The following is an 18,507-nucleotide window of genomic DNA, read 5'->3' as shown; positions in this document are numbered from 1 at the left end:
CAATGCATTCAAGATTACCTTTGATAAGAATTGGTTCGCCAAACCATGGAGAACAGAGAGGGATGCAGCCAAACCAGTGACTACCCATCATCACTGACCAGCGACTCTACAGGATCTTTCCTTATTTCGCTGGACAATGCAATTTAACGTAATTTAAGGTAAAATGCCTTTGAAATCAACTCAAGATCTCAAAACCTACTTAGTATGATTGGAAGAATATAAAAAGATGTAGACCTATCTGGTGGTGTCTTCACCTTCTACCTGGCTAAACAATGGAGAAAAACTCAAATTTACCAAGGCAGGACAACTATTAGCTAAGCCTAATAGAAAAAGAAAATATCAAAAAAGAGTTTCAATCTTACTTTAAGTGCTCTTTTATGACCAGTAGCCCTGGAAAAGCATTCAACCACTTTGCCGCTTATCCCAAAACCTAAAACATTGGGTCCAATCTGATACTCTTCAATTATCGGAAGAGTTTTGTAGTTTACTTGGGCTCTGCCAAATACAGCAGTAGAAATCGGATTAAAATTCATGGTAAAATTTGTTTACATTAATAATATTTATGCTAGTTCTTCTTTATTTCGAAAATTCCAATAAAGCAGAGGTACCGAATTTAAAATTTTTTTCTTAACAATTTACCATTTAATCCTGGCTCGGAGGAGCTGCAAACAGTCACTTCCGTGTCTACTTTTTTTTTTACCTAGTCTACTTATTGTTCAAAAGAGCTGGAAGAGATCTAACGATTCGTCTATTCAAGATTGGATTATCTTTAATTTTGATTGATATAAAAATTTTGCCAAAAGAGCTGAAGTCTAACTTTGTGAAAAACTTTACGCCAAAAAGGCCTAGGTCCAGTTTTCTTCAGATGGTGAACCAGTTTTTTCAAGAATAGCACCAGGGGAGCAGAGAATATTCGCAAAACCTATTTGGTCAGGATCTTTGGTATAACATCAGAAGAATTGAGAGGAATGACTGAAAAAATAACCTAGTTTGGGTTAGTTTAAACACCCAATTCAACGACAAAGGGACAAGCCCACAATAAATTATATGAAATCGATTTGGAACTTATCAAAGACCACATTAACCCTTTTCCTGCTTTTGAGTCTCATTATTTTAGGGCTCATACCTTTGGAAAATATATGGCTGCAAATTTAAATATTGCGAAAAGGTTATAGTGGTCAGAACAGAAATTTCTATTATTACTGGAATGCTGTCTATATGTTATTTCACAGTTGTTGTTGGAGACTTAAAAGTAATCGAGCAGAAGTTTATGGATCCAGGTAAAACACACCTGTAGTGTGATTCGGACCATGCAAGAATAGAGAAAGCAACAAAAAAAAAGTAAAAAACAACAACATTCAATTCAACGTGCTTGCTGACTGGGCAAATGTCATCAGGATTGCCAGAGGCCAAATACATATAAATGTTCATCTGATGAAAAAGGAAGAAATCTTAGATTTTGCTGAATTGTTTAAGGAAATCTTTATCAGAAAAAAAAAAATCAACGTTGACAAAAAGTTCAAGTGAGCTGACATCTACTGGTTCCAATACACACAAAACTTAGGAATAGGTCAGTTCAAACCTTTCCACAAGGAAAGCAAGGCATTTCAAAACAGAAATTTACAAAAAAGGTTCGAGTTGGAACCATTCCGGTTCTTAGTCAAAAATTTCCAAATGGACACGCAACGAACAAAGCCAAACACGATTACCTCGTCTCCTTTATTCCATTTATTGCAAAGGAATGGCATTGGTTTTACAGAAACCTTCTTTATGGCAAAGCACTTTGCGATTATATTACAGACGAAACAGACCTTTCCGAAGAAGAATTTTTGTCTTTTGATTGATTTTGGTTCGCTATGTATTGAATTGACGATTTGTAAGTGAAAAATAGCGCTTAACAGGATTTACGTCCATTTTGCAAATTGGAAAAGTTGAAATTTTAAGAAAGCCGTTTAGAAAAAAAGGCGCAAACCCTTCATCTTCCAAATAACAAACATTTTAGCGATTTGGAAATTTCCAGCAAATACCCATTGAAGAGTTAATTAGGAATCTGTCTTTAAAGTTTTAAATTTCTTAAATTCTGATTTGTGAGAAAGATTTTTTCGTTGCTTTTACTCTTCAGCAAATCTAGGAAAAGTGGAGTTAGGCCCTTTTTGCAAAATGCCACGGAGTTTTCGGTATCACATTTCCTGGTCATGACCTATTTTGATGAGTGCAGATACCAAATGGGTTCCTATGGTTTTGGATCATAGACATAGAAAAACAATTTCGTTTCTATCTCTGAGTCTCGGAATTTGAATTTTTCTTTGCGAGAATTAGGCCCTGATGCAACGCCGAGTTATCGGCGGCACACTGGTGCCATCGGTGTGGTGGTGCATCACTGGTCTGTCTATATTTAGCCTCGTGTTTTGCAGTAATTTGTTGATTTAAATGTGCTAAGTAAATTTGTAAAAGTCTATCGATATTCAGTTCTAACCAGAAAATCGCAATAAGAGCTTACAGATAAAGTAGGCACTGGAGTATTTAAAGGTGAGAAGGGGGGCCTGGGCCCCCCATACATTTTTCAGGATTTTTATAAATAGTTTATTATCTAAATAACCACAGTCTTGTTGATTTATTGTAGAATAGTTTGATAATTTATTTGGACAGGCTCAAAGCAATAGAAAAAGTACGCTTTTACAGATATTATTTCACTTTTATATATCTGCTATAATTATCAAACTGTTCGTGGTAACGAGCTGTAAATAAGAAGCGACTCAGCCACATAGTTACCGAAATTCTAAAAAGTTGGCTTTCAGATATCAAAGTGTCAACATCAAAATTAGATATAATATGGAAATTAATAATTAAGTAAGTTGTAGTGAAGAAAATAAAAATTTTGCAATGGGGATTAGTGACGCATAATCCTGACATATTTGCATTTACCTTCATATGTGTCTGCTGATCTACTGACCTAATTTCTGAACATTTATATATATAGTGTGCCAAGCTGTTTTTTTTCATGCAACCCTAATTGACAAGCAGAAGAGGGACAGTAAACCCGTGGCCAGTGCCGTTGTACCTGCCAGGAGAGTCTACCTTAAACTTTGGGGATCAGGTTGAACGGGGGCTGACACTTCCCTCGTTTATTGGGGTTAAACCGGGAGAAACTATAATGCTAAAATCCGTGTTGAACTATACATCGCGATCAATGGCTGTCCGAATAAAGAAGGAGGTGTTGTGAAACGAGCTGTGGAATTTATTGATAGAGACTTGATTTTAAAGGTAAAAGAACTGTTAACAAAGGAGGCCAAAACTGGTGATCGGTTTATAAAATGCGTGCAAGATGAGGATAATTTAGTCGACATTGCTAAGCTACTTGCACGATGCGGTAAAGAAAAAATAAAACTCCCCAAGTTCATTATATTTGATCCGCAAGAAGTACCGGCCAGTGGAGCAGAAGTAGGTGCATGTGTTATATCGTCGGTGAATGAAATGCAACGGCAGTTCTCGGGTTTTCAAGAGCGTTACAACCATGTTGCACTCCCATGGCCGCCAGGCAATCCTGTAAGTAACGGAAGCCAACTTAATCTCACCCCAGATAGACATTCTCCACTACCTTATTCCGTAGTTCTGAAGAGCCTGCCCCCCACTAAAACGCAAGAAGAACGAAAACAATTTATTACGAGCATGTGCGGAGAAGACCAATCGGTCGATGATGTTGAATTGAAAAGAAACCGATCTGAATGGTGGCTTGTTGTTTAAACGAAGGACAAAACAGAGAGAATTGCTTATTCTATCAACCGGAAATCAAAAGTGTAGAAGCTAAGGTGAAATCCCCAGTTTTTATAGGCATGATCAAAAACATCCCAACCACATATGATGCTGACACGGTGAAAGCCCTCGTTTTAGGTTGCGAAAAGGCAGAGCGGTATGGTGTTAGTCAAACCTATAAGTTGCAATTGTCCTCCAGTTATCAGCTAGATATGGCTATGAAAAGCCCACCAAAACTAAATTTTGAACGTTTTCCGATTGAAGAATTTGTGTACCTCCCAAAACGATGCTATAATTGCTAGAAATTTGGTCACGTTTCAGCGGCGTGCTCCGCTCCCCAGATTTGTCCACGTTGCGGTGTCCAGGGCAATACGGCGAATGCTAGTACCCCATGGACGGATGCGCAACATATATGTCGACAAAACATATATGACAGTCATTCCAATGCCCTGAGATGAAAAAGTAAATCGGAAAACAAAACACTCCGATAAATGAACAGAATGAAGGATTGTGTCTTGGAATATGAATGAAGGCGTGTCTCACAGAATCCCTGTAATTAAAGAACCATGTCAGCTTAGCGATATTCTGTGCATCCAAGAACGTTTACTGACAAATGATAACCTCAGCCTACTCATGTTTTCGGACAATCATTCATTTTATTTTGTACCAGTCCAGTCTCGTCAACGTGGGAGGGCCTCTGGTGGACTAGCGATCGTATGTAGTTCTGCCGTTGATTCTGAGAGTTTTTATGCAGCTGAAAACTTTATGGCTATATGGGGTGAGAGCCTGGTGATTGTCAATGTCTACCTTCCTACAAACTACAGCGATGATGAATCGGATAACCGATTCTCGAAAGCAGTGCGAGCTCTTACAAAGTGTATCAAGACTACTATGTTGTCCAAACTGGACTGCGTTATAATCTGAGACTACAACTGTAATCTAGTCGACAACTCGTCTCCTCGGTCCCAGCTGATTCTAAGTGCACTTGAAAGTCGGTACTGTGTGCTACCAAAAGACAAAGATTTCACATTTGTACATACTAGTGGTTCAGTCTTAAATATAGACCATGTGGCATGCACACCAAACGTGAGTTGCACAGTGGGCGTTGTAATGGGAAGTCACTCGCCGACCACATCCCAATTGCAGCATGTGTTAATGTGTGCATCCCAAAGGTCAAAAGTACTTCACAGTGGTATGAAATAAAAGATTGGTCAAATGCCAACTTCCCACTTTATCGGACAGTGCTGGACACGACGCTTCAGAAGATCAGCGTGCCATTTAGTCTACTACAAGTCAGAGTGCATAGGAGTATCCAGGAAACTAAAATAAAAGTTAATGCCTTCTGTGCTGAAATCACCCATGCACTACTAACCGCAGAAAATGCTGCTATTCCTACTAGGAAAATTCCTTAAGGTACTAAAATCCCAGGGTTCTCAAAGAATCAAGAGCTAGTGAAAGCACGTCAGGATGCTAAGAACTGGTCCTCAGTGTGGAGGGAAAGTGGACGTCCTAAATTCGGTGCGTTGAATTGTCTTCGTGTACACACAAAACGTAAATTTGAGAAAGCCCTTAAGCAGCACCGCATACATGTGAAAAATGACTATACAGTGAGAGCAGCTAATGATCCAAGTCGTTAATGGAAAGACCACACGAAAGATCGCCCAAACACGCCTAAGTCCATGCCTAGTGATCCAAATGACTGGCAAGATTACTGTACGAACAAATTTATGCCCCGAATCCCAGTGTAGCTAGACCGTATACCGAAAAACTTGAATCTGTGCTATCAAACTCGAGTTCCCCGGACTTTACCGTATCTGTTTCTGATGTAACTGCAAATGCCTATAGGCTGAAAAGAAGAAATCACGTACAGTTGACGGTTTTTGTGCACTTCACCTTGTGAACAGTTCTCGTCTTTTGCATGAAATGTTAACATTGTTGTACCAGATAATATTCGTAGTCGGTTTTTGTACCCGATGTTTTCTGTACAGGGCAACTTCCGCCCGTCCCGAAAAAAAGGAAGCCAGCTAACCTATGCTATTCGTATCACCCTATTACTGTGTCACCAGTTTTATGCAAGCTTCTAGAAATTGTTATATTGTCAAACGTTAGACACTGTTGCCAAATGCCAAACCACCAGTTTGGTTTTATGGTGGGGCTCGGTTGCGCTGATGCTCTGTTCACCCTTGTTGCTATTTTGTCTGATTCTAAGGCAACAAGTGATCCACTAGTTATTAGCTCTTTTGATGTGAACCGGACTTTTTACTCGTCGGTGCACGCGCAAATCCTTCTAGAAGCGTATAAACAAGGGCTAAATTTGTGCATTGTCAGAGTATTATATTATATGTACAATAACCTTAGAGCACAAATCAAATACCCTCAAATCCGGTGGAATCCGCTGTTGTACCGGTCCGTAAAAGAGTCAGGCAAGGTTCAGTTGTGTCTCCGAGTTTGTACAACAATATTGTTCTGCCGGCGCAATCCCAAGTAGCTACTTCTTGTGTTTCAAAAGTGATAGATGCTTCTTTGATGACTTATGCTGACGACTTGCTTAATTTGAACAGGTCCGCTGATCGACTATAGAAAAATTTCGATGTGTTGAATAGGGATTACAAAAACGTAGGTTTGTCGTTTAATGTGTCAAAATTTGCCGTCTTGTTTTTCAATGCGGTGCAGTGCGAAGAAGAAATCCATTTGGGTGATTCAGTTGCGAAACCATCTGAGAGTATTACTGACCTTGGTTTACCAATCGGTCGAAGCCTCCACTCCACTGGGACGCTGCTTATATGCCACGTAGAAGTGGAAAACCAGATCGTGTGTGGGTCAATTATTGGTAATAGACATTGGTTCTGCCGTAAATATCTTGCCTCGCTGTATAATGCAATTGCCCTTCCACATCTACAGTTATAGCACCTTTCTGGAAATACCTCTCATCCGCTCAGTGTGCAAAAGTAAGAGTTCTGTTTTTTCAATTCACGAAGTTCCTTTTGAGACTTCCACCGAGTAACTCCTATATCATACGTAATTATGGTGTATCCGATCCAACAGTCTGTGTTAACCGTGAAGCCGAGAATTTTTTGAAAAACGCTAAGGGAAGAGCAAACCCGTTGCTAGCCATCCTGTTCTTTTGCAGTAGTTTTGCAAATGTACATCAAATATGTTTGGTGATGTTCCCTAGTGTGACTTTTTTTTCTGTTTCCTTTGTTATGCTCCGTTTTAATTCCATGCTAATTTTCGGGCAAAAAATTTACTTACTTACTTACTTACTTAAAACGAAATTAGCTTCTTAGCAAAAGAATTAACTTCTTATTTTGATTCCAAATATATAAAACTCATTGAGTTTAATGTTACCCATCAAAAGCTAAGAGCCTGAGAAAATTTCCGTGATTTTCTAAAAAGTAGGAAAATATCCCCCCAAAAAAACAAGGTATGTCAACGAAAATCGCACTATCAGGTTCAATATATGAGATATCCATGCTGTACAGGTTTCAAGCTATTATGTGCAACAATCTAGAATTTTTTTTTTTTGCCTGACGAAGACTAAGGATGCGTGTTTATTTGTTTGGTTTTCCAAGGGGTCATCCTATCGAACCAATGGTCCCAGAAAATTGGGAGATGGCTCGTTCGAACGGAAATTAAAAATTATGCTGCCCTTTTTCAGTAACCAAAAAAAGGACGGGAACTAGCCTCCCTCACACGCCCCGTTCTTCCCCAAAAACATCCTATCAAAGGTTTGAGATAGCCATTTTTAAGCATCGTTGAAAGATCAAATAACTATGCCTCTGGGGATGACATGATCCCTCCCCCAAGCCTCTAGGGAAAGGGCTCTAAGCTATGGAATTTGCCCATTTTTTACATGTAGTATTTGATATTGAGATGTATACAGATGATTTTCGGGAGGGTGGGGTATTTTTTGCGTAGGTGATTTTCCACGGGGAGAATTTTCTATGGGGTGGTATTTTCCAGGGCTGAACTGTCTAGGGCAAATTTGACAGGGGGGAACTTGCCAAAGTTTCCATTGGAAATTCTTCTTACTTGTTTTTATTTGTAATTTCTCTTTGGTGACTCAATTTTATATATGAGGATGTTACAGGGGAATTGCCCAAGGAAAATTTTCTGTGCGGTTGGAATTGTGTGTTTTTTCTGTGGGGGGAGGGAACTTCAGTTGGAGAAATTCTCCATGGGGGAATTTTCCGCAAGAGAACATTTCCATCGGTGAAGGAGAGGGGAAGGATGATTTCCAGAAACAATATTCACGGGGAGGAGGGGCGGGGGGTGTTCAGGTATGATTTCAAAAACGATCGGAAATTAAAAACAACATGTTTTTTTTAGATGAAAGTAGGCCAGGGGGAATTTTCCAGGTAGAATTGTCCGAGAAAATTTTCTGGGTGTAATTTTCAGAGAGGCTAGAATTGTCCGAAGGAATGCCCTAGAGGTATTTTACACGCGATAGAACTATCCATGGAGAAATTATTCGAATGAGAATTTTCCAAGGAAGGGAGACGGATTTAGCGGCATTATTTGAAAGACGATGAGAATAAAATAAAAAGTTTTCAACCTCTAGTAAGAGCTGAAAGCAACATTAAAACTTGAAAAGAAAAGAATTTTTTTTGTATATAAGGGATATAAGGGGGGGGGGGCTGCCTTCTCCTCCTCCTCAATGCCTTGTTCTTTACGCTAAGTTTTGACTTAGTGTCCCAATTCTTTAAGAGCGACTTCTGAAACGCAACGGCCATTTAATTAGAATAAAAAGATTTTTAGAAGTACTGAAAAACTTTAGCTTGAAGATCAACGGATTGAGGAGGGGAGAGCCCTCCTCCCGTATGGAATAATGTTTGTTTGATCTAAGCTATAATGTAGTTCCCCATTTTTACTTGAAAAGATTAGTTTTTTTTACTAATTCACTTTTAAGATCTGTCTCCAGTGGTAAGTCGTAATTTGTCACTCTTTCGGTTATTCCATCCCTGTGATGTAGTTTCAAGTATATTTCACTGGAAAATTTTCTCTTTTTTTCAATTTTAATTTTTGATTGAGGACTATCAGCTTTCATCTTTCAAGTGACTCAGTATGTCACGGAGTGGCAAAATATTTGGTCTGGAACTTAGAAGACTATAAAGTGTCCTTTTCTGTGAACTTTTTTTCCATCGTGAAGCGACCTCACTGCGTCATGCACTTTTAAAAGATTTAAACTGCTTGAATCTATAATAGTATTGAAAGAGCCGCAACACTTTTAATTTGTTTTGAATTTGACATGCTAAAAAATGGGGAAATATCTTCAATCGTTGTTTGTTTAATACAGATGAAAACTTTGACCATAAAAGATAAAAATAAAATTGGTCAAACCAATGCAAAAGCAGAAAATTCACTAAGCGAAAAACGTATTTAAGGTCAGAAACAGATTTTAATTTTTAGTTTAAATTGTGCTGATGGGGCTAAACTCCGGAAATACAAAGTTAACGAATTTCAGATTTTGCCATCTCTATTTAAGAAAATTCACTTAGATTTCGGAAAGAAGAGAGAAATAAGATTAAAGTTTCGTATGAAATTCAACAAAATCTTCAATTTGTATTCTAAATTTGTGATAGGATTTTAGATTTTGATTTGGCTTTAACCATATTTGATAATTAAAGATATCACTGAGAGACTTCTTTCACAGAATGTATACGTTCCACTACTAATTTTGGACCTTGAACTAATTCTGAACTTCTTCTGCGTCCTGTTGCATACAAATAACGAAAACTGCTCCACTACTGTGACATACTCTGGGTTGAAAGGTATGATATTGTAATTACTGGGTTTTATTGAGTACAACGACCGTTATCACGAAAACACAAACACGGAGGGAATTCGAACACTACCGTTTATTGAAAAGCAAGAGATTAAAAAGTCTGAAAAAGGACTCTTGATCATAAGGTTTTTTGAGTGTTGTGGCTTGTGTCGTGCTTTCCTCAAATTTACGTTTGTTGTTATGTAGTACGCGCCCTCCGAGTTCTAAAGGGCTTTAACAAGATGATCTGTTTATTAGCACTTGAAGGGTATGTCACTCAAGCTGTTTTCAACAGATTTGAAACTCCTCTCTAAAGGGCTAGGCACACGTAGCTGATTTCGGGAACCGATTTCAGCAAGGGTGTATTCCCCGTCGAGTGATTCTAATTAATGATGCTAAGAGGCGGGGCTTAGTGACGGTTTTTCGGTAATTAATAATCATTAATTACGTTCTAGACAAGGAAGGTACTAGGGCTTTAGAGCTTTAGGCATGTAATTAATCGTATTTAATGATTATCGTAAATGAATCGTAATTAATGATGATTAATCACTGAAAAACGTCAATAAGCCCCACCTCTTAGCATCATTAACTATAATCACTTGACGTGGAATATACCCTTGCTGAAATTAGTTCCCAAAATCAGCTACGTGTGCCTAGCCCTTAATAAAGAGATTTATATATGCTGGGGTGTGCTACCGTTTCCCTTAAAAATTATAGTCCTTGAGCCACTAAAGCGTATCTAGTTTATTTCTGACTTGAGGTGGTCAGAAAGACATTGTCATTTTGACAATAGTTTCCGACTATATTGACCGCGCTGAATCCGAATATGGGTGGTGGCAAAGTTGGAGATCACGACTTGACCTTGTAAAAGCAAAAAAACACCCTTTTTAGGCCTATAAAATGTGTACAGACTGTTTATTTTTTTTTCTAAGACGGTACCACTCCGATTTAGTGGCGCGACATCTCATTGTGGTCCTAAAATAGTCTTCTCATAGAATATGTTAAATTTTTTCAGATATCTTGTATAGCCCAGGAGCTATAGGCTAATATTTATTAATTTTCCCCGAAAATCTCAAAATTCAAAGGTTCATTTTCAACAAAACCACGTATCTAGGACCTTTCTATAATTTTTGTGTTTTTCATTCTTTTCCAGAATTTACCTTTCGTATTTAGCTTCACATTGCCGTAAAGTTCAAAGCTTAAACTGTTCGGTGAAGCCGTGTAGAATTTTTTGAAAAAGTATAAGCCAAAAAATATATGCAAAAATACACTTTTCCAAAATGATGATGTGACACATCTTTTATGCTAGAATTTAACGCCAAATCCGAATATGAACTTTACTTTTCAACCAAATATCAACATTTCTTTTTTTTTCTTAATTCAAAATGTATTTACAAAGCTGACTGATTTTCAGTTTATCTGCTGATAAGAATGGGACAGTGACAGTCTCCCTACAAATCCTAAGCCAAGAACCTGCCCTGGTCATCTTCAAAGATTGCCCTCTATTAAGCCAGCCTTTCAATATAGTTGTGAAAGATTAAGTGATTGTGAGCGTTTGAAAACATTGTTTATGTCACGTATGCAGTGGGCAACAGCCCGGAAGCACTATCAACAACAACAACAATTTTGTGAACTCTGTTGCTGATTAATAACTCTCAGATTGCTGGAAATGAGTAATAGGCTTCAAGATCAAAACTCAAGGCCATGTTGGAATTAAGAATGATTTTTTATCTCAAACTGTCTGATGAACATATTGTGACATTTCTATGTAGATTTGGCCTATACTGTAATTATGCTAATTTAGAACAAGGATTTTTAGGGTATGTTAGTCTTGATGTTACTGAGACCACCTTAAACAAATCTACTACAAATCCGTTATTTTGGATATCCTATACCAAATGCTGTGTATATCTAACATTTGCCATAACCAACCGTAGCCTACAGTCAGGGACATTACTTGTCTTATGTACTACCATCAACATAATGTACTGCTTCACCCCTGCAGTAGTACACCATGGGATCTTTAAATCGAGCCTCTTAAATCGACTCTTAAATCGACTCCTAAAATCGACGCCTTGCAATTAAATTGACGCCTTGCAAGGCTCTTAAATCGACTCCTAAAATCTACAACCGAGCTGCAAATTGTAGCTGATCAGTATGACGGAGTGTTCGGTCTTGTAAACATTTCCGGGAATCCTATTGTTCTAAAAGACAGTGGTGGATGTCATGAGCGGAGAGGAAATACAGTGACGAAGTTTTATCGTAACGAAGAGCATGGTGCTAGAAAACTAGGATATTTTCCTTATGCAGTCAGAGAGTAAGGCAAGACTTATAGAATGTATTTTTGAATTGTGGAGCCATGTCTGTCTTCCTAAATTAAGATTTACCATTTACCTCTCTGGGGGATTCAGTGACAGAATGAAGGTGCTAAACCTAGTCCCATCCAAAATGACTATGGATCTGAACCCGGGCTACGAAGCTAAATTGTGCAGCACACATGAAAAAGCAGACACGCGTGTAGCTCTCCACGGTGCCGGATGCTACAGAAATGGATGTTCCCAAGTAATTGTTGAAGCGAATGACACAGACATTGTTGTCATTTTATTAGAGAACTATCGCGAAATATTCCTCTGCGGGTTCGACCCAGGCTAGGAACCCGTGCTCTACGTTCAGTTCCGTGACAAAGTCTTTCCGATCTATAAAATTGTGAATAGAACATCGTGGGCTGTTGAAGACTCAATAGGGCTGCTACATTGTATTAGTGGATGTGATACGGTCAGTTTTTTCTTCTCGAAGGGCAAAAAAACATTTGCTACATCTTCTGTTAAATCACAGCTCATTCACGAAATTGCTGATCTTACACGGAAAGTGAGGAGTGATATCAAAAACATCATTATGTACGAGCCCGAAATCTTGCGTATCTGTACGAAATTGTCTGTATCGGTATATAGCAAAAAGCAGTCCAAATTTGATTCTCTTAATGACCTCCGAATTCGTTTATTTTCCAGAAAAAAAGAACTTGAACAGCTTAGCCCCAACAGATGGTTCTTTCGTATATCACGTCAAGAGAGCTATACTTCAGTGGAGCGATATTCTTCAGGCTGTGATTCCTAAGCCCTATATCATCAACCCACTTGAGTTTGGCTGGACCCATCCACGAGATTTTTGGAGTAAGTCCAGTGACTTCAGCGCTGACCACCTGGCCTCTATCTGTCAACAAGGCTTCAACCTTTTGTTACTGTAAAAATGTGTGCGGTAAAAAGTGCCCTTGTTTGGGAATAAAGCCATGCGACATTCTTGGCGCATGTGGTGGGCGATGTGGTCCCGACAGCGACGATTCGGACAAGGATTAGCGGTATTTTTTTTGTATGTTTGAGGAAAACCGTTGGGATGTGCGGGAGTTGTATTTTGACAGGCTTTACCTGTAGCTTTACTTACAGTACTTAAAATAATAGGCTAAATACTCTTTAATCATGTTACAGGTTTAAGCTTTCAGCTTCTATCGATCATGGTTCTTCCGTGTCCGTTCACTGTCTCGCAAAACTTCGTAGGTTCATTATAATCTGGATTTACAACTATATTTGCAAGAAAATTAGAGCTTATAGCAGATTAAAAAGCACATAGCAACTGAAGTTGAAACACGATCACCAAGTTAACACTATCCTTGGACTTGGCGTCAAAATTTGGCATAAAAACATGTCCTGCAATACCATTTATATAAAAAAAAATTTTAGGCCTACAAATAAGTAATTAGCCTATAACAAACGAAGTTAAGATTGGGCTGCGAATTAAAGTTCATATTCGGATTTGGCGTTAAATTCTAGCATAAAAGATGTGTCACATCATCATTTTGGACAAATGTATTTTTGCATATAATTTTAGGCCTACACTTTTTCAAAAAATTCTAGACGGCTTCACCGAACAGTTTAAACTTTGAACTTTACGGCAAGGTAAAACTAAATACGAAAGGTAAATTCTGGAAAAGACTGAACAACAAAAAATTATTATAAAGGTCCGAGATACGTGGTTTAGTTGAAAATGAACCTTTGAATTTCGAGAATTTCGGGGAAAATTAATAAATATTAGCCTATAACCCCTGGGCTATACGATATATCGGAAAAAATTTAACATATTCTATGAGAAGACCATATTAGGACCAAATTGAGATGTCGCACCACAAAATCGTAGAGGTACAACCTTAGAAAAAAAAAGAGTCTGTACACGTTTTATAGGCCTAAAAAGAGGTCTTAGGAAACCCACAAGCACCAAGTTTCTGCTTATGGAGAGTGGATTAACAACAATAAGGGAGAGATGTAGCTTTCTCTTGATAAAACATCTTACAAAAATTGAATCAAATAGCTCACACACATTACATAATTGGTTAAGAAACCCAGCCATGTATAGAGGTATTGCAGATGAGTATGCCAATATTCAAAAGAAGTTCCCTGTGCCAGCAAAGTCTATTGCACCTACTTTCCCCCAATCCCCTCCATGGAATTGGTCATTTCCCATAATAAATACTGAATTTTCAAAATGGAATAAAGATTTAACCCCCAGTGCTTTTGTCGAGTAAAAATTTGCAGAACTTAATACAATTAACTATAAAAATCATTTCCAAATATTTGTTGATGGGTCAAAAAGGAATGAAAAGGTTGTAAGTGGTTTTTTCCTTCCTCACCTGAAAATTGCAATGGGTGAGAGATTATTTAATAATTTATCTATAATGTCTGCTGAGTTAGATGCCATAATCATGGCATTAGAACACCTTAAGCAAAACCAATCTTTGATTGAAAATTCGAATAATATTATCAACTATTCCGACTCTTTATCAAGCCTTGAGTTGCTGGCCTCAGCTCCTGAATATAAGTTGGTAATTGACACTTATCATTGTCACAGTATTATTGATAATCTTGCTTCAAGTGGCATAAAAACTTACTTTCAGTACATTCCTAGCCACTCTGGCATAAGTGGTAATCATCAGGTTGATGAAATAGCAAAAAATGCTATAAATATTGACCAGCCAAGTGGGAGACCAATCCCAATTAGAGATATTTACCGATGGAGGCTATCAGATATTAATTTTAATAAGATTAATCCTATCCTTTCCCCCTTTCCCAATAAGTATCTTTCTAAAATTTATCATAGAATTCGTTCTGGAACAAATGGACTAAATTTCCTTGCATTCTCATATAAGCTTTCTAATTCAAGTGGTTCAATTCCCCTGTCCCCTCTTTGCAGGCATTGTAATATGAATGATGAAACAATTGACCATTGCCTATTTGAATGTAATATGCTGACGTCTGCACAACATACCTTGCTTTTTAAACTGTTAAAATACTTTAAACACCACAAAATCCCACTATCAGCCAAAAGCCTAGCCAACTATACCTGCACACAGAGCATAGAAATCGACATCTATCATCTTATATTTGAACTCCTAGAGTCGAAAGATCTGCTGAAAGATATCTGAATGTATATAATAAATATGAGGCAATCAAGCCAATAGCTATGTAGCCCACAGAGTGAAGCAAAAGGAAAAGGGCTAAATAGTTTTACTGAAAAGCCCACTTGCTGTAAAATAGAAGAAGAAGAAGAAGAGTGTTTTTTGGCTTTTATAAGGTCAAGCCGTAATCTCCAACTTTGCCACCACCCATATTCGGATTCAGCGTGGTCGATAGAGTCGGAACCACTTAGTTGTCACATTATAGTAGTCTGGCTCCCGGACTGACAGCTATTCGCTGCCAAAAATAAAACCGGCGCGGTGTCCGGGTCTAGCGAGAATGAACGAATGTCATACAAGCAGTTGTAAGCTGACACTTATCTAAAGAAAGCGAAATAAATTGAATAAGGAAAATATGCCAGGAGTTGGCACTAGACATCTTCCGAATATTCTTGTCACAGGTATAACTTCTCTGCAGATAATTTTGATCAGCTTGACAATTCTTTTTATTTTGAATTAGAATCCCCTCTTGAACCATAATCCCAAAATCCTTCAATACAGGCTAGCCTATCTAATGGTTTTCTTCTTTGGACTAAGAAAAAGTTGGTCTAAGAAAGTTATCAGAGCAGAAGACAACATTTTAGTCTATGGTATTTTGTAAAAGCAGTACTATAGTAGCAAATCAGTTGCCTAGTACCCTGCATCAATCAACACTTTCTATAATGACTAGTAGGGCCTACTGTTAAAATGTATAGGCCTATCCCCATAATAGGGCCAGATATAGCCCAGAAAATTTTTTGTTGTTCGTATTATTGACTTACAAATAAAGTAAACATACCAACTGATGCTTTTTTTATGTTCTTTCTAAATATTTTAATCATTTTTGTCAGAAATGAATTTTGCCCCCACCCCTATATATACCAATTCAGGGTATATATTTGCACATTAGGGGGGAGGGGTGGGGTAAATTTTATTTTTTATGTAAATGAGAGGTAAGTTAACCCCCCCCCCCTAATGGGCTAATATATACCCTGAATTGGTAGGCCTATATATAGGCCTGACTTACTTGTCTTGATTTAAGGCTCCTGCAGTGTTGGGGGTGGTGTAGAGAGTGTCACAATTCTGCGCCTCCAGGCTGACCAGTCTATTGCTACTAGTGAGGCCTTATTGACAGCAATATTAGCCAACTTGAAGAATCTGTTGAGGCTATCCTTCCACCTTGTCTGAGGTCTGCCCCTTGGGTTAGACCAGCCACAAGCTTTAGCATCAAAATTGTAGACTATTCAGGCTGGGGTTGTTGTCCACATATGCAGGAGGTGTCTGAACCATCTGAGAGTATGCTGCACTGTTTGGAAAGAGAATGGCACTTGGGAGGTGAGTGCAAGCAACCTCATGTTGCTTACAAAATTATCCCATTGGAGTCCCTCAATCTGACAGAGCTGTTTGTCTGGCAGATGTCTATCATGCTGAGGATTGTTGATTTGAGAGGCCCGGTTTCTGCTGCATAGAGAAGGACCAAGCTTATTGATGCATTATAAATTTGCATCTTTGTGCACTTAGATATATATGGCATTCTCTAAAGAGTGCTGAGCCTTCCAATGACAGACAAGGCTTTCAAAATTCAGCTGCACACCTCTTCCTCTATAGAGCTGTCATTAGATGGCACAGAGCCAAGATAAGTGAAGTTGTTTACAACCTCAACAGGAGCTCTGCAAACAGTTATGATCTCAGGGGGTGAGACTGGGCTTGGGAGCTCAATTGCCATTATCTTTGTTTTAAGCCAGTTTATTTTCAGCCCCACTTTTGCTGCCTCTTCCTGCAGGACTTCCAGAGCATCAGTCAACTGGTCGATTGTGTCAACAACAAAGTCAGCATCCATCAGAATAGGATCTCCAAACTGCAGACCAAAGGGCAGGCAATTTGTTGTTCATGTCATGACATGGTCTATCATGCAATTGAACAGTTTTGGGGTGGCAGCACACCCTTGGTGTACACCAGTTTTGATGCCAAATGTTGTGCTCTATTTGCCATTGACTTGGATGCGACTCATGGCCTCTTTGTAAAGCTTTTCAAACAACTTACAGTATTTGTCTGGTAGACCAGTTGACTCAAGTATCAGCCAGAGTGAGTTGCAATCCACCAAGTCAAACACAGCCTTGAAGTCCACAAAGGCTACTTATGCTTTCCTCCTGAATTCCTTTGTCTTCTCAATTAACTTGCACATGGTAAAGGTTTGTTTGACAGTGGATCTCCTGGGCATAAACCCCACCTGCTGGACACACCTCTTTCTTCTGAGGATACTCATGCATCTATCCAGCAGAGTCATAGCAAAGAGCTTTCCAGGCACTGAAGGTAGCGTTATGCCTCTGTAGTGTGGACAGATGCTCTTGCTCCCCTTTCTCTTCCATAAGGGCAGGATTATACTAGTTTGCCAGTCCTTTGGGATCCATTCTGTATGCCAATTCACAGAAAACAGTATGTGGAGCCAAAGTACCATCACTGGTCTGTCATACTTCAGGAGCTCAGCAGGTATTCTACATATGCCTGCTGCTTTGTTGTTTTTCAAACGTTTTACTGCTGTGTAGATTTCTGATGACGTGAAAGGTTTTTCTGTGTCACTTATCAGCAGTTTCTGGGTGCTGATGGCTAGGCTGATGAGTTCCTGGTCAGTCTACACTATGGCTTCAGCATTGAGGATGCCTGAGAAGTGGTCTTTCCATCTACCTAGGCAGCTTCATCACTGAGCAGCTGGCCATGCACAGAGACAACAGATGCAACCAAGGGGGCTATGTTGCTGTTAGATCATGGAGATGCGTATAGAGACTGCCAACATCACCATTCTTGGGTGCACCCTCTAGCTCATGTTCCTTCCTTTCCACAAACAGCTTCTTGTCTTGCTGTATCAGTGGCAGCTAGGCTGATGAGTTCCTGGTCAGTCTACACTATGGCTTCAGCATTGAGGACGCCTGAGAAGTGGTCTTTCCATCTACATGGGCAGCTTTGTCACTGAGCAGCTGGCCATGCAAAGAGACAACAGATGCAACCACAGGGGCTATGTTGCCTGTTAGATCATGGAGATGCTTATAGAGACTGCCAATGTCACCTTTCTTGGCTGCACCCTCTAGCTCATGTTCTTTCCTTTCCACAAACAGCTTCTTGTCTTGCTGTATCAGTTGTTGAGGGTCAATTTCATTTCTGATAAAAATGATTATTATATTTGTAAAAATCATAAAAAAAGGCATCAAGTGGTATATTTACTTTATTCATAAGTCAATAATATGAATAGTTTTAATCAAAAATTGTGTTTTTTTTGGGGGGGGGGGGGCTTACACAAAAAAACCTCAAAAAACATACAAAATTTGTTTATATCCATTTTTGTTACATTTTTACAAGCCAAAAAAAGCATTTCGGGAGGGGTTCAAACCCCCCTAATCCCCCCTCTGGGTATGGCCTTGGGTCTACAGACTGAAGTATGTCCTGGGAAGATATCTTGAAGTAAATATCTCAACTCTTCCTTGCTGTAAAGGGCACTGACCTTTAAAAATCTGTT

General features: G+C 38.8%; 1 protein-coding gene across 1 annotated transcript in view; it reads right to left on the bottom strand.

The window, feature by feature from the left end:
* Window positions 1–538, bottom strand: part of LOC148942572 (FAD-dependent oxidoreductase domain-containing protein 1-like) — a 99,321-nt gene extending 98,783 nt beyond the window's left edge. Inside the window, exon 1 of the mRNA XM_089102307.1 lies at window positions 363–538. Within this exon, the coding sequence (XP_088958433.1) occupies window positions 363–533 (171 nt within the window). The 5' untranslated portion in view covers window positions 534–538. The remainder of the gene's footprint in view (window positions 1–362) is intronic.
* Between the last annotated feature and the right edge of the window lie 17,969 nt (window positions 539–18,507).

This window comes from Artemia sp. Qi Xiang Cuo, chromosome 16 (genome assembly GCF_049724085.1).
Source record: "Artemia sp. Qi Xiang Cuo chromosome 16, ASM4972408v1, whole genome shotgun sequence".
Taxonomy (NCBI): domain Eukaryota; kingdom Metazoa; phylum Arthropoda; class Branchiopoda; order Anostraca; family Artemiidae; genus Artemia; species Artemia sp. Qi Xiang Cuo.
The sequence above is the reverse complement of the archived record's forward strand: the minus strand, read 5'-3'. Positions and strand labels throughout refer to the sequence as shown.